General features: G+C 44.5%; 1 protein-coding gene across 5 annotated transcripts in view; it reads right to left on the reverse strand.

The window, feature by feature from the left end:
• The window catches only part of LOC129706216 (contactin-1-like), a 427,793-nt gene that overhangs the window by 20,291 nt on the left and 389,928 nt on the right, over window positions 1–17,574 (reverse strand). The window contains exon 25 of one of the 5 annotated variants that reach the window (XM_055650292.1): window positions 3,352–3,432. The exons of the other annotated variants lie outside the window; for them this stretch is intronic. Coding sequence (XP_055506267.1) covers window positions 3,352–3,432 — 81 coding nt within the window. The remainder of the gene's footprint in view (window positions 1–3,351; window positions 3,433–17,574) is intronic. 5 annotated transcript variants of the gene reach the window in all.

Consider the following 17,574-nt stretch of genomic DNA (forward strand, 5'->3'; position numbering starts at 1 on the left):
ACATAAGTCTTAAACTTCTTTTTATCAGTTCATACACTTGTATTTTTGTTTTCTAATTACCACCTTTAAACTAATTAAGCATAAAGGACTAGAAGGTAGACAAAAATGCTGGATAAACTCAGCGGGTGCAGCAGCATATATGGAGCGAAGGAAATAGGTGCTGCTGCACCTGCTGAGATTCTCCAGCATTTTTGACTACCTTCGATTTTCCAGCATCTGCAGTTCCTTTTTAAACAGGACTAGAAGGTATCAGTACAATGGCCAAATAAACACCCATACAGTTAAAGGTCATATAAATGCAACACTGATGAGTTTTGCAAACGTTTCTGAGTTGATGCTCGTCAGCTGATTATCCAGTCAACAAAAAGAATATACATGAATATAATCAAGCTGGCCAGAGTGCACTGATAAAGGATAAAGGAGGTACAACATTTAGTGCAAGATATATATAACATTGAAGACCAATAATGTTCGAAATAAAGATAGTTCAAACTTCTCCCATGAGGTAGAAGAGAAGTCAAGACTGCAAGACAGCTGATGAGAGGCCTGTTCTGTTGCCTGATAATAGCTGGGAAAAAAATGTTCCTGAATCTAGAGATGTGAGTCTTCAAACTTCTGCACCTCTTGCCTGGTGGGAGAGGGGAGAAGAGGGAGTGACCGGGGTGAGAATGGTCCTTGATTATGCTGGTGGCCTTGCCGAGACAGTGTGGTGTAGATGTATTAATTGAAGTAGCTTAAATAAATTGTGAAATATTGTACATATAACAACCTACTTTAGTATTTCTGATGGATCTTAGTGGTTTAATGTGTTTGCTGCAATGGAGCAGGACTGTCAAGATTGCTGAAATAATTCACCATTAATATGATGTGTGGTTGAGCAACAATGCATGTTGGGCATGCTAAATGGCAGGAATGTGCTGAAGCAGAATTCTGTTTAAAACTTGCAGACTGTGAAGGTCAAGGCACTAGTGTAGACTGTGCTATTATGTCAGAAGCAGACAGATAACCTGGGAGGGAATAGGAGTTTTCAATCTACCAAGAAAGTCGGTATGAAGTACTCGACTGGAAACAAGTAACTTCCCCTCTCTGGATGTTCCTCGGAGTCAAGGGGGACTTGCTTCATGATTGCCCACATTCAGTAAACAAGTAAACCAGGGATGGGACCATGTTTATCAGATAGGAATAGCAAAGTAGAGAGATTAAAGCATCTAAAGCACTGCTTCACTAAAGCAGAAAGCATCTTGGTTCAGAGGTTGTGTAGGAAGTGAACTGCAGATGCTGGTTTAAACCGAAGAAAGACACAAAAAGCTGGAGTAACTCAGTGGGACAGGTAGCATCTCTGGAGAGAAGGAATGGGTGGCGTTTCGGGTCGAGACCCTTCTTCAGACTGAAGAAGGGTCTCGACCTGAAATGTCACTCATTCCTTCTTTCCATAGATGCTGCCTGTCCGCTGAGTTACTCCAGCTTTTTGTTCAGAGGTTTGCAGCTTTGGGTGCTGCTGCCTCACAGCTTCAGCAATCCAGTTTCGATCCTGACCCTGGCTGCTGTCTGTGGTTTGCAAGTTCTTGCTGGGTATCCATAGGCTACGGTTTCCTCCCCCATCCCAAATACATGTTGGGTGGTGGGTTCATAAGTTATAGGAGCAGAATTTAGCCATTCAGCCCATCATGTTTACTCCGCCAATCAATCATGGCTCATCTATCTTTCCTTCTCAATCCCATTCTCCCGCCTTCTCCCCTGACACCCGTACTAATCAAGAATCTATCAATAGGTACACAAAAATGCTGGAGAAACTCAGCGGGTGCAGCAGCATCTATGGAGCGAAGGAAATAGGCAACGTTTTGGGCCGAAACCCTTCTTCAGACTCTATCAATCTATCAATCTCTGTTTTAAAAATATTTATTGACTTGGCCTCCATAGCCTTCTGTGGCAATGATGTCCACAGATTTACTACCTCTGACTAAAGAAATTCCTCCTCATCTCCTTTCTAAAGGTACGACCTTTTACTCTCCCACTAGTGGAAACAGCGTCTTCACATCCACTCTGTCTAGACCTTTTATTATTCATTAAGTTTCAATAAGGTCCCCTCCCCCCTCACCGTTCCAAACTCCAGCAAGTACAGACCCAGTGGAGTTAAATGCTTATCATATATTAACCCAGTCATTCCTGGGATCATTGTCGTTTGATCATTATGGTTAATTGAGCACTGTATATTGCCCCAAATGCAGATGTGGAATCAGGGAGAATTGACGGAGAATTGACGGAGAATTGACGGAGGTTTGAGGGGGAATAAAAACTGGGATTAATGTTGGATAAGCGTGAATGGAAACCTGATAGTTGGTGCAGATGCAGCAGAGTTAACGAGCCCCCCAGTACACTGCATGACATTTGTCTGAGAATCAGAGATAATTACTGTGATAATTACACTTCAAATAACAGCTCAGACTGTGCAAGAGCAAATAAGGAAGATATGAAAGAGCTCAACATGCAAGAGAAGAAAACGGGAAAAATAATACAATAAAAAATGTTTAACAAATGAAAAGGGATGAGAGCGCTCAGGAAACTGCTGGCTTCCAGGTAAGATCAACGATACAAAATATATAAAAGTGTGGCGTCCAAGAGCAGCAACGATGAAAGAGGAGCTGAATTACCAGGACATAGCAGGAGGAAAAGAGAGCAGGCTAGTGACCAAAAGGTGCCCATGGAGATTCCAAGACACAGATATGACTACAGTCAATGTTAATTACTATGTACGTTCATAAGTTATTATAGGAATAGAATTAGGCCACTCAGCCCATCGTCTACTTTGCCATTCAATCATGGATGATCTATCTTTCCCTCTCACCCCCATTCTGCAGCCTTCTCCCCATAACCGCTGACACCTTACTAATCAAGAATGTCTCTTCATAATCTATATCATTACATTGAATGCAGATGTTTGTAACTAGTACATCCTCAGCCATTGTGGCTGGTTGTGGTCATAAACAAGTTTTGTGAGTTGGTTTAAATTAGTAATCTTGAACATGGGACGAGTTACAGTTGGCAGAAATAGCAAATCCTACTGCCCATTGGGTGGACAAATCAAGAAATGTCTGGATGTGGAAATAAATTATCCTGTTAGCTTCCCAGTGTTAAGACTGGACATGCATAACTGAGGAAGGAGATTCCTCTGCAGTATTTGACCTGGGGTGGACCAAATGCATGGGTGAGTGGGGAATGTGGAAGTGCTGACTGCCAAATCCATAGTAAGCTTCCTCCTCATGGGGGGGGTTTCTTTGTACCCAAGTCTTAAGGAGGAAAGACTGGCATGACAGTCCTTTATAATTAATGGAGGTAATGAAATGCAGATACCTGAAAGGCCCAGTGGGAAGCCGAAAGGCAGGTAGCACAAAATAGATGGTTCATTTGTTAGGGAGTCCAGGGGCAAATTGCCTAGAAAAATGGGAATTTTATATTAAAAGTAAAGTCCTTTCAGCTCTTTTGCACCAAAATAGATATATCTTTATCATCAAAATGTTTTTTTTCCTTTCAGTTTCAATGGAGCAATCAGCCCACCACGTGCCTACGAGCTACTCCAACAATCATTCTTCAACATACAACACTCCATGTTTCATTACAGATTCTCTTCCCTTCTGAAAACCCACAGCCGTCTATGGAAGTCATTGTCACAGAGGCCAAGTCATTGGGTATTTTTAAAGCGGAGATTGATAAGTTCTTGATTGGTAAGGGTGTCAATAGTTAAGGGGATAAGGCAAGGGGTTGAGAGGGAAACATAGATCAGCCATGATCGATGGCAGAGCAGACTCAATAGGCCAAGTGGCTTAATTCAGCACCTATGTCTTATTTTCATATGAGACTTTTAGGTTAGGTTGGTGCTCTTTTACATCTCCCACCAGTTTATGGGCGTACTGGGCTCTGGGCCAGTTAAACTAATACCATTGTTCCACTCCCGCCTTCGTCCATTCCCAATCATATTGCATTTCTTTACCCCCTTCTTCAAAGCGTATGCTGATGCAGTGGACAACTCCTGGGTCACAACAGTGTTGCATTGTCCCACCATCAATTAATGCCGACTCCAACATCGAAACTCAATGTTCCACTCTTTGTCCCATTATATTAGAGTGTTGTTTTCATTCAGAATGATTTGGAAAATAGGCGTTACTTATCAAAGGTTTTGCTTCAATTATCATTGCACTCTAACTACACCACCAATAGGGTGAATAATATAATTGTGGTTATATCTCAGAAGACTTTAAATAATGAGCAACTTGTTAAAGTTTAGTTTAGAGATACAGCGTGGAAACAGGCCCACTGAGTCCGCACGGACCAGCAATTGCCCATACACCAGTTCTATCCTCTGCACCAGGGACAATTTATCGAGGCCAATTAACCTACAAACTTGCATATCTTTGTGGGAGGAAACCAGAGTACTGGAGAAAACCCACGCGGCCACGGGGAGAACGTACAATCCCCGTACACACAGTACACATAGTCAGGATTGAACCCGATTTCTGGCGTTGCTTGACATCAACTCTGCTGCTGTAACCACTGTACCACCCCATTATTAAAGCACGTCAAGAGTAATCAAAAGTTAGGTTTGCAAGTCTGTGATCCTGAGTACTTGCGACAGCGTAGTGGGGACAAAATAAAGAGGCATTCAGGCTGCACAGAAAGTCAAACAAGGGGCTTTCTGAAGGATGAGGATAAATGAGTGATGTTTGGAGTAAGAAATTATGCTTGGTCTTAAAAGGTGCATGGGTGCTTGGGTAGCTTACAACCCAGCAGTAGCAACGCAAATTCTGGAATTTTAAGTAACTTCTACTTCCATTCCCCTCCCCTCCCCCCTGGTCGTTTTACATTGTTTTCCCCATACCTTCCCCAGCCAACAATGGGGTTACCAGGCACCATCCTACCCGAGGTCATTTGTGGCCAGTCCTGATATGTCTCACTTCCAGCTCTTCACACCTCCCTACGTTCACTAAAGAAGGGCCCCAACCTTCGCTTAGTTTAGGAGTGGGATGACCTGTGCTCGATTTGCCAGAGGCCCGAAAGTAGGGACAAGACACAGAGCAGTGGAACAGTTGGTTGTTGAGTAGCCCCACTCCAACGTTGCAAACTGAAGAAACCATCAGTCTGCAGATTATGGGGGAGTGCAAATGTTCTTGTGGTGGGCAGAATCTTGAGAAGACATTGGGTTGGTGGAATAAGGAAGATCTTGGGTGGGGGTGGGTGTGGGGCGGACAGTGGGAAGGGACAGGATGGAGAGTTAGGAAAGAATGCGATGGAATGGGAATGCAGGGGGGAGGTGAAGGTGAAAATGTCAGAATGATAAGACAGCTGATTGGCGCCCAGAGGACATCAGTATTGAGGGTTATTGTCTACACATGTACATGTTCAATAAATTATAGCCTGCTCAGATATTCCAGCTCTCTTATTGCGGTTTGAAAATGACACCAACTTTGATGTATCGCTCTAGTAAATCCCCAGCCAACTCTTGCCATTAAGCGCTGTCTTTTTTTAGATCTGTGGCTCATTCTCAGCATTTCCCCTCCGAGTGCACCTTTCACATTAACTTCTCAGAAACGGCACACAAGGGGATCGTACAACAGCGAGTGTACAACTTCATGCCTCAATGGCAGCAGTTGACTGAAATGTTGGAGAAATCCATCAACAGTATATCTCAAAGATAGACACAAAAAGCTGGAGTTACTCAGCGGGACAGGCAGCCTCTCTGGAGAGAAGGAATGGGTGACGTTTCGGGTCGCGACCCTTCTTCAGACTGAAAGTCACGGGAAAGGGAAACGAGAGATATAGACGATGATGTAGAGAGATACAGAACAAATGAGCAAAAGATACGCAAAAAAGTAATGATGATAAAGGAACAGGCCATTGTTTGTTGTTTGTTGGGGGAAAACAAGGAGCTTGTGCGACGGGTCGGGGAGGGATGGAGAGAGAGGGAATGCCAGGGTTATTTGGTTAGTATATTTCAGACATACTGTGACTTTAATCAAGCTCTCGAGGTCCCCTAAACCCATCTGATCTCCCGGTTACTAAACACTTTAACTCCCCCTCCCAGTTCCACACTGACCTTTCGGTCCTGGGCCTCCTCCATTGTCAGAGTGAGGCCCAGCATAAATTGGAGGAACAGCACCTCATATTCCACATGGGCAGCTTACACCCCAGCGGTATGAATATTGACTTCACTAACTTCGAGTAACACTTGCTTTCCCTCTCTCTCGATCCCTCCCCCTTCCCGGTTCCCCAACCAGTCTGACTGTCCCCCAGATTACATTTTATCTCTGTTTGCTTTGTTATCACCTTCTCCTAGCTAACAATGATCTATTCTGTATTGTCCTTGATTAATATCTCTTTTGATGTCTCGTTTTCACACCTTACACTTCCTTATCTCAGTGTCTTCTATCTGGTTCTTAGTCTGAACAGGGGTCTCATTCCTTCTGTCAAGAGATGCTGCCTGCCCCACTGAGTTACTGCAGCATTTTGTGTCTATCTTCCTAAACAGTCCCTTGTGATTGAGGATGGTTCGCTGCCATTCCAGTTCTTTGGATCCTCAGGTGACTGATGCAGCTTGTGTGGAATGACTGTGCCACAGGTGGGACAAATGCCTTTGGCAGGTCTGACAGGCAAACAACACAGCCTGCCTGACATAGACGACTGAATATAATTGATGCCCCAGTGCTGGGAATGCTGGCCTGGAAGAGAACACTGGTATTGGTTCACTTTACATCCCAGTGCATTTGGAGAATGTTGCAGGGCCAGCACCGATCATATCTCTCCCAAGCTTTGAGGTGCTTGCTGTAGGTACGCCAAGTTTCAAAAGCATATAGGAGGTTAGGAACCACTGCTGGGTTTGAGCCGATCTTTGATGAACAAAAACTGTGCTGGTGTACTGAAGGGAGATGGTGCATTTCATCATGTAGATCTTCCATTGTCGTGAGGTAGGGCCTGAGACATGGTGGCAAGGCGGTAGAGCTATTGCCTTGGACCTGGGTTTGATCCTGACTAAGGGTGCTTGTCTGTACGGAGTTTTTACCTTCTCCCCGTGACCTGCGTGGGGTTTTCTCCAAGATGTTCGGTTTCCTCCCACACTCCAAAGACGTACATGTAAATTGCCCTTTGTGTGTGTAGGATAGTGTTAGTGTGTGGGGAACGCTGGTCGGTGCGGACTCTGTGGGCTGAAGGCCCTGATTCAGTGCTGTTTCTCTATAAAAAGAAAAAAAACAAAACCAAGAGAAGTGGTCCACCATTTGCAGCTTGTTGCCACGGACGACGGTGTTGTACCCCAGAGACTGATTGCCTGTAGCCCTTTGTTTTCTCCTCTTTTAGGCTTCATTGAATGAGTTTGCAATGGGCTGGGGCTTAGACTCAGAATATGTGCAAATGCCATTGGAGAGTGAAGATTGGGAGGATTCTGCCACTGGATTGGAAACAAGGTTTACTGAACAGCTTCCAATGGAGGACTCTACTTCCTTGCACAGAAGAATCCAACACAATCCGACAACACGGAGGCAGTGAAGGGGTCACGAGATCTGGTGAAGGTAATGCAGGCTGGCGTTCACATACGTAGAAATCGATGTTTTAATGTGAGGGGCCAAGTTTAAAGGAGATGTGCAGGACAAGTTTATACACAGAGAGTGGTGGGTGCAGGGAACAAACGTGATGGTGATGGAGGAGATACGATAGTGGCAATTAAGACGTCTTTCGATAGATATGCAGTGAAGAGAGGGATATAGATCTGATGCAGACAGATAAGAGTTGGTCTTGGCATCATGTCTGGGTACGCATTGTGGACTGAAGGGCCTGTTCGTATTCTGTTTTCCATGATGAATTATCAAGTGATTCCTCCAAGGTACAGCATGTGGTTGAGAAACAGAAGGGAAGAAAGGATGTCCTTGAGGATTTTCAGAAGTAACATTACGAAGGCAGGAAGAGATGTCATTGCAAGAGACTGAAGAGTTCAAAGTTAGAGGTTGAGTCCTTCTCTGCTGCATGATAGAAGGCAGATAGAGTGGAGAAATATGTTGTCAAATGTGCTGAAAGCTGCAGAGGTAGAGAGGGATAAGGAGGTATGGTGCTCTGCAGCCAGTCAAAACACATGCCATTTGTGACTGAATTTCTTCACAGGTTTATGTATAGTGCGTAGTTTTATTTGAAATCCCCGAGAAAGCGGCAAAAGCCCAAATCCTAGATGTGTTCTTGGAATTAAATATTCCTTCATTGGTGTTTACATGTGCAAGCACTTATCATATCAAAGTATGGAAAGTACTGAGTTATGCCAAAGTGCTAATATTATGTTAAGCAAGTAAATATTTTGTGGCGTGAAGAATGGAGGTAACGGAGCGCCCTCTTTTTCATTGCAACCCAGTGCATGCCTCTCACTGTGGAAGTGGGGGGGGGGGGGGGGAGAGAGAGAGAGAGAGAGGAGGAGGGAGAGAGAGAGAGAGGGGAGAGAGAGAGAGGGAGAGAGGGAGAGAGAGGGAGAGAGGGAGAGGGAGAGAGAGAGAGAGAGAGGGAGAGAGAGAGAGAGAGAGGGGGGGGGGGGGGTGGAGAGAGAGACAGGGATACAGGGGGGGGAGGAGAGATGGGGAAGGGGGAGAGAGGGGGGAAGGGGAGAGACAGGGGGGGCAGGGGGGGAGAGAGAGGGAGGGGAGGCGGGGAGAGGGAGAGGGGAGTGAGAGGGGGGGGGAGAGGGGGGGGGGGGAGAGAGGGAGGGGGCACAGGGAGGGAGGAGACAGGGAGGGGGGGGGAGAGAGGGAGGGAAGGGGGAGGAGAGAGGAGAGAAGGAGGAGGGGGAGAGAGGGAGAAGGAGGGGGAGAGAGGGAGAGAGTTCTTTTTTCAGGATGCCAGTCTAAGCTATTTTAGATCTGAAATACCATTGTCGTAAAGCATGCAATGTCAACAGAGACGCCGGAGACAGCATGTGTAACCGACGCCGGAGCACCACCACCCGGCGAGAACAGCCAGGAACATCGGGCCTCAGTAGAGGCAACTGTGGAGGGCTCAATAGGCCCGACTATGGGTGAACTGGGGTTGGGGACTGGACTTTGTGCCTTCCCTCATGGTGGGAGCCATTGTGGGGGGATGTTCTTTGTGTTTAAGACCCTCATTGGTGTTATGTCTGTATTCTTTTGTGTACTGCAAAATGGCAAAAAGCATTTCACTTCATTACACATTGGTGTATGTGAATGTGACTAATAAAAACCTTTGACACCTTGAAACTAAAAAAAAAACTTTGAAGATACAGCAGAGATACAGCACACTATTCAAGCATAAGCCATTCCACCCCAATTCTGCCTTGCTTCGCCCCCCCCCCCCCCCCCCCCCCCCCCACGGCACACACACACGCACACAGCCATCCTTACTCCTTACAGACAACCGGGTGATAAAATGCAGGAAATGGGAGAGCAGATTTAAACTGCTGGCATTTGGACAGATGGCATGATGCCAATCCTGGCTTAGTCAGCAGTTGAAGTATTGACTGATGCTGAACTGGTTATTCAACAGGGAGGAAGCCAGAGAAAAACAAATCAGATGACATGCTGGGGGTCTTTGTAAGTGTGGCACTGTGCCAAACCACAGGGATACAGATTTGCCTTACATGACCAGGAATGTGATGGTCTAGGGACACCAGCCTTTGAAGACATGGGCTTCTGACCTGTAATCCCCAGTGTGGTTCTGCTTGTTATTTCAAGTGAATTGGCTGCTATCTTCCCTGTGTAACTTTGGTAGTCTGGGAAGAGTCTCAGCTGAGCTGAGTCTGGTAACGTTTGCTGACTTTTGCTTACCTCACAAATGCGCAGAGCATTGTACTGGATAGGGAAGGTTCAGAGGGATAGGGGCCAATTGAAGGCAAATGAGACCAGCCCAGAATGCTAACTCGGTTAGCAAGGACATGTTCAGCCATGGGGGGGCTGTTCACATGATTGACTGGTTGATACATTGTTGTCACATGGACTGGGTACAGGGACATTTGTTGTTATGCATACAATACACAAGTATGCAAAGAGACACCAAGAGAAGGGCACCGACAAAATTAATAAACTATTCAATATAATCACAATGGTCCCTCTTCCTTCTTGCCCCCCTACCCCTCCGAGTCCCTCTTAGTTCTCGGCGGCTCTCTCCGCCCACCCACGTCGGGCCCCTCTTTCTTCTCTATGACTACTATGGAATAATGCACAACCTGCAGATGACATATTACTCTTCATGAAGTCAGAAGAGCATTTCAAATGGTCCCACTTTGCTTCCCCATAGCTCTGAAAGCCCTTCTTTTTCAAGTATGTATCCAATTTGCTTTCACCATTTGAATGTTCTTCCACTGCCCATTCTAGGATCAGTGAACAAAAGTAAGTGTTCCAAACGTCAATGCCATTCTTCGGACAGGAGAAGACCTCACTTAAGATAAATAAATAACAATACAGAGTAAAACAATTTCAAGAGTCTCCGTTGGAAAGAGCATCATAGCTGTCAGCCCACACAAACATTGCTACAATTAAGATAACAACAACTCCTTTTACCCAACATATGGGAATGATTATCTCTCCTGAAAACATTCACTTATCTGAAAGGATTTCCTTTTGACTGTGCAAGTGGTGGGAAAAGAGTAAAAGTGTACTGACGTAATGTTTGTCCTGCTGAACCCAATGGTAATTTCCGCCCTCCGACAAGATAAATGGTGGAAACACAGACATCAGAATTGGGTTAACATATGATGGGCATTTGACGACACTCGGCTTGTACTCGCTGGAGTTTAGAAGGATGAGGCGTGACCTCATTGAACTTACCAAATAGTGAAGGGTCTGGGTAGAGTGGATGTGAAGAGGCTTTTCCACTAGTGGGAGAGTCTAGGACCAAAGGCCATAGCCTCAGAATAAAAGGACGTACATTTGTAAAGGAGATGAGGAGGAATTTCTGGTGGTGAATCTGTGGTATTCATTGCCACTGAAGATTGTGGAGGCCAAATCAATGGATTTTTTAAGGCAGAGGTTGGCAGATTCTTCATTAGTACGGGGCTTCAGGGGTTATGGGGAAAAGAATGGGGTTGAGAGGAAAAGATAGATCTACCATGATTGAATGGCGGAGTAGACTTGATGGGCTGAATGGCCTAATTCTGCTCTTAGAACGTGTGAGCTTATGAGGATTTGAGAAGTAACACTGGCGTCAACTACAAAATAAAGGTGTTGGATCTCTTGGCCCCATGTAGAGTTATGACACAACAACACCGTTCGTGGGCAGAGCCGAGAGAGCACTGTACTGTTGGATGGCTAGAACTGTAACTCAGCCCCTCTAACTCCACACCAAAGCTACTTGCACTCGTGCCAGAATGGTGCATGGTCTATGCAAAAAAAAAAAACACCATTCATCATTTCTAAATTCGGCCTGCATGACTAAAATGATCTTCTCTATAACTCCTCATGAAGATTCAAAACAATAGTTATCGAGTTGTACATCACAAAAATGGTTATTTTGGCCCACCTGATCTATGCCAACCCTGATGCCGATGTATGTTAATCCCATATGCACACAGTAGCTTTGTATCCTTCTGCACCTTTCTAAAGCTTTGGGTGTGGTCCGGATCTTCATAAGCTGCAAGTGTAGTCACGATCTTCATACACTGAGGGTATAGTTCCAATCTCTTTAACTACCTCTTTGTGGTCCTTGTGCTTTTCAAAATCTGCACTTTCGCTGTAACTGTAACACTGTAACACTATATTCTACACTCTTTGCTATCTATTGTACTTGCATATAGCTTGATTATACTCATGTATAGTATAATTTGACTGGATAACTCGCAAACTACATTTTGTACTGTATCTCGCTACACGTGACAATAATAAATCAATCCAAATATCGAGTGCCTGTCCAAATACCCTTTAAACATTGTAATTGTAACTGTCTTGATCACGGTCTCTGGCAGCTCATTTCATGTGACCACCGCTCTGTGTGGCAACACTCGCCCTGCACATGCTTCAACATTTTTGCCTTCTCCCCTTAAACCCATGCTCTCTAGTTTTAGTCTCCCCCACCACAGGAAGAAAATACTCTTGCCCCTGTACCTATCTATGTCCCTCATAATTATGTAAAACTTTGCAAGGTAGCCCCTCAAAATTCTGCATTACAGTGAAAGTAAACCCAGTTTATTTAAGCACTCCGTACAAGTAAAGCTCCTCAATCAAGGCAACATCCCGGTGAAGATAGACTGAGAAGGATGGAGTAACATAGTTGGTCAGCCGGCATCTCTGGAGAATAGGAACAGGTGACGTTTCGGCTCGAGATTCTTCTTCAGACTCAACTCAACCCAAAACATCACCTATTCCTTTTCTCCAAAGATAAAAGGACTGGACAAGCTCGATGCAGGAAAAACATTCCCAATGTTGGGAGAGTCCAGAACCAGGGGCCACAGTCTTAGAATAAAGGGGAGGCCATTTAAGACTGAGTTGAGAACAAATGTTTTCACCCAGAGAGTTGTGAATTTGTGGAATTCCCTTCCACAGAGGGCAGTGGAGGCCAAATCACTTGATGGATTTAAGAGGGAGTTAGATGGAGCTCTAGGGGCTAGTGGAATCGAGGGATATGGGGAGAAGGCAGGGGATGATCAGCCATGATCACAATGAATGGCGGTGCTGGCTCGAAGGGCCGAATGGCCTCCTCCTGCACCTATTTTCTATGTTTCTATGCTACCTGACCCACTGAATTACTCCAGCATTTTGTGTCTATCTTCGATGTAAACCAACATTTGCAGTTCCTTCCTAAACATCTTGGTAAAACTCTTCTGCACTCTTTCTAATGTTATCACATCCTTCCTGTAATGTAGCGAATAAGACAGTGAACACAAAACCCTGGAGTCCAGGGATGAAATTAGTCTCAAGTTCTTACCAGCAAGCTTGTATTGATAATATCATTGAATTAACCCATCTGTACTGATTGTGTTGGCCACTATCTCACCAGCACGCATTTACCACTGCTAGAGCATGAGGGTTTCAATCAATTCCAGGTTTACGTTGTACAAACTTAGCCAAGAAGAGGATCTGTCCTTCACTTGGGAGACAATAAAATATAGACCAGCTGACATTTTATTAAAAATACTAATTGACTGGAAAATCCAATGTAGAATTCATCCCTCATTTAAACATTAAAACAATTATTTCAGAAAATATTTAGGCCCACTCTTAGCACAGAGCAAGTTTTTGAGGCAGTGACCAGATTCAACAAGGAAAGATGAAAGGGTGATGGATAATAAGGGGAGAAATAGAAAAGTGACAATTTTTCTTTCCGGGGACGAATGGAATCCCAAGAAGCTAAGAACTAGATGAAGTAGGAATAGGCAATTCAGACCAACATATCGACCCTACCCCTCGATACAATCATGGCTAAACTTTCACTTCACCATCCATTCCCTCCATAACCATTTCCCTCGATTCCCTTAATCTCTTAACCTGTTCTACGTATTTGGCTTGATTGTATTCATGAATGGTATCATATGATTTCATTGGATAGCATGTGAACAAAAACTTTTCTGTATCTTGGTACATGTGACAATAATGAGCCAAAACTTTAGAAAAAATAAAGAACATCCCAAGTTCAAGAAAAGGTGACGGAAAGCAAATCTCAAAAGGCCACTGTATTAATGAATCTCAATTGCCTGGCAGCAGCTTTAGCCATTTTCAGAAATGTAACAAGATGCTGCAGATGTGCATATTAACACAGTGCGAAAAGGCAGTTGCTGCACTAATGCAATGCTTACACAGCTGAATGGATCTCGAACTGTAGCTGAAAATAATTAGTTGGCCTTGCAGATCTAGAGGAAATGACATGGAATAAAATTGCAAAGTGGCCTCAGGAGCAGCCACACACACGTGAGTGAATGTGTGAGTGTGAAACACAACACACATTTCTGAAAATATAAGTCCTCATCAGCCTGAAATATTATCATTTGAAATGACCCAATGAGATGAGTTCTAGGATATACATGGGTTGAGAATATCTTGGGAGGGGGGGGTTTAAAAAGAGTAAATTACTAAGAAAGAACTTGCTTTCAATCACAGTGCCAAATCTGAGATTTATCTCACTGCAGGAGCCCCATGTTCCAACACTCAAGTAGCTTATTTGTTTTTTAAGGAGCCTCGCTCAGTCCGCCTGGACCTACCTGATCTCCCGGTTGCTAAACACTTTCATTCTCCTTCCCATTCCCACACTGACCTTTCCGTCTTAGGCCTTCATTGGCAGAGTAAGGCTAGATGCAAATTGGAGGAACAGCATCTTATATATTGTTTGGACAGCTGACAACCCAATGGTATAAATTTTGATGTTCTAACTTCAAGTAACCCCAGCATTCCCTCTCTCTCCATCCCTCCCAGACCCAAGTCATACCAGCTTCTTGTTTTCACCCAACAAACAGCTCACAATGGCCTGTTTCCTTAATCATCGTTACCTTTTTGCATATCTTTCATTCATAGTTCTATATCTCTCTACATCATCTCACTTTTCCCTCTCTCGTGACTTTCAGACTGAAGAAGGGTCTTGACCCGAAACATCACCCATTCCTTCTCTCCAGAGATGTTGCCTGTCCTGCCGAGTTACTCCAGCTTTTTGTGTCTATCTTTAGCTTATACTTATGCTTATTGGTGGTGAGGGGTCAATGAGGTTCTTGTGAGAAAGTTGAGGACTGAGGCTAAAGACTAATAAAGCAGGTTTAACCCTGAGGCTAGTAGTTCAGTTTAGAAATATTGCATGGAAACAGGCCCTTCGGCCCACTGAGTCTACGCTGATCATTGATCACACTAGGGTGAAAAGGTGAGCGATGGTTGGTGAAAACTCAGTGGGCCGAAGGGCCCGTTTCCATGCTGTATCTTTATCATATCCACTCCTTGCACATTAGGAGCAATTTTACAGTGGCCAATTGACCTACAAACCTGCATGTCCTTGTGAGGAAATCGGAGGAAAACCATGCAGTCACAGAGAGAACGTGCAGAATCCACACAGTGAACACTCGAGGTCAGGCTCAAACCAGGGTCTCTGGCACTGCGAGGCAGCAGCTCTACCACTGCGCCACTGTGCCGTCCCTGATCTTGGGATTACTGCCTCAGCCACAAGCTAGTGCCATAGGTTTGAACACACCATGTGCCCCTCAGAAAGGAGTGCGGGAAAAATATTTTGATTTATTGACACTGGCACCAGGTCTAAGGGAAAAGAGAGCTTATCAATTGGCGTAGGCTCCAACTAGATTGGCCTGGCTCAGTGCCCTGGTGAATTCACTAACAGACTCTTATATCAATACATCTGAAATTGGCAGGGTAGGAGGGTGGGGTGGAGTGGAAAAGGCTAGGCTGTAAATTTAAATGTCGCAATCATGAAATTTATAAGATTACGAGTGTATTAAATAATAAGGGGCATCGTTTGGGTATTCAGTCAGAATCATTTTCACAAGATAAAACTGTCCAGTGCTAGAGGGCATGGCTTAAAGTGAAAGGAGGGACGTTTGAGGAAGGTGTGCGGGACAAATGTTTTACACAGAGAGTGGTGGGTGCGTGTAACACACTGCCGGGGGGGGGGGGGGGGGGGGGGGGGTGGCATTTAAGGGCTTTCCGATAGACACATGTGCAGGGTTTGGAGGGATATCGCACATGTGCAGGCAGAAAAGATGAGTTCAACTTGGCTTCATGGTCAGCAGAGACATGTGTTATACTGCTCTCAGTTCTAAGTGGATCATGATAGGCAGGGACTTGACCAGCGCAATATTACTAGTGGGATAGTGTGAGAATTAAACAGTCACTGTTGCAAAAGTGTTAGAAAGGCACAATTAAATGCCTTGTATTTGAGTGTATGAAGAATTTATAACAAAACAGACACCTTAGAGAAATAAAATGATTTGACTCAGTAGCTGAAACTGACAGGGGAAGACACAAAATGCTGGAGATACTCAGTGGGTAAGACAGTATCCCCAGAGAACATGGATGGGAGACATTTCAGGAGGGTCCTTTTGACCCAAAACATTAGCTATTCACATTCTCTAGAGATGCTGCCTGACCTGTTGAATTACTCCAACGCTTTGTGTCTTTTCTTGGCAAACTTACATCTGCAGTTCCTTATTGCTAAAGCCGAAAATGGCACATTGATAGAAAAGCAGGTTTTTACAGTATTCCATTTCCTGCAGCTCTGTTATCTGAAACTTTTAGTTAGTTTCATTTAGAGACACACCGGGGAAACAGGCCCGGCGATCCCCATACACCAGGACTATCCTACACACCACGGATAATTTACTATATTTACCGAAGCAAGGTTCATCTACAACCCTGTATGCTTTTGGAGTGTGGGAGGAAACAAGAGCACCTGGGGAAAACCCAAGCGGTCACGGGGAGAACATGCAAACTCCATACAGGCAGCACCTGTAATCAGGTTCGAACCCGGGTCTCTGGCGCTGTAAGGCAGCAACATTACCGCTGCGCCACCATGCCGCCCATGCTCAGATAAATAGGGATGTTGTCAGCTTCTCTTTGAACAGCCTGGGATAAGTGTAGATTGCTCTTTTGAGAGAGATTGAATAATATTGGCCATACTCCCTGGGGTAGGAAAGAATAAGTGATCTCACTGAGACAGGCAATTGACTGAGAGAGTGTCGAGTGTAAAAGGGTCAAAGTCTCCAGGTAAAGGATTGTCCTAGGGATAGCACAGTGACGCAGTAGTAGAGTTGCTGCCTTACAGCGCCAAAGACCCAGGTTTGAACCTGACTACAAGTGCTGTCCGTACGAAGTATTTACTTTCTCCCCGTGACCGTGTGGGTTTTCCCCGTTTGCTGCAGTTTCATCCCACACTCCAAATACATACAGCTTCATAGGTTAATTGGCTTCTGTAAATTGTAAATTTTCCCTAGTGTGTAGGATTGTGTAGGTTTATGAGTGATCGCTGGTTGATGAAGACTCGATGGGCCGAAGGGCCTGTTTCCATGCTATATCTCTAAAGTCTAAAAGTAAAGGTACGGAACACTCAGGATGCTCAGTATTTGAGCACATTGAAGGTAGATTGAAGGATACATGGTAACCAGAGGATCTGGCAACAAAGGGGATGAATTACAGATCAGCCATAATCTTATTCAGTGGCTGAACAGAATTGTGAACCAAATGGTTCAACAGCTGATTCAATTCCTTATGGTTGCATATGACAAAATAATGCTTCTGACATGTCTTTGAGGTTCAACATGATTACTGAAGCATGTGCCAGGACATCCAGTTCCAATGGATTGTCCTCACTTGCCTGAAATGCGAGCAATATGGAAAATCTGGAGATAATCCACACTTTTCCCTCGCACAGTGGAGATGTGCGAGGATGTTAATGAGATTCTAAACAGCAGAGAAATGGTAAATGTAGGCTGTATCATGTCAGTAGGATGAGGCAAAAATGGCCAAAGCAAATGAAACATCTACATATGGTAGAGACAAGGAAGAAATCATTTTTATGTCAATCAACACTTCCAATTAACATCCAGGAATATCAAAAATGTGACTAACAAAGCCATTTTTAAGAATGGAGCCATAGATTTCATTTTCCATCCACCACTAG

This window comes from Leucoraja erinacea, chromosome 19, assembly GCF_028641065.1.
Source record: "Leucoraja erinacea ecotype New England chromosome 19, Leri_hhj_1, whole genome shotgun sequence".
Classification (NCBI taxonomy): domain Eukaryota; kingdom Metazoa; phylum Chordata; class Chondrichthyes; order Rajiformes; family Rajidae; genus Leucoraja; species Leucoraja erinaceus.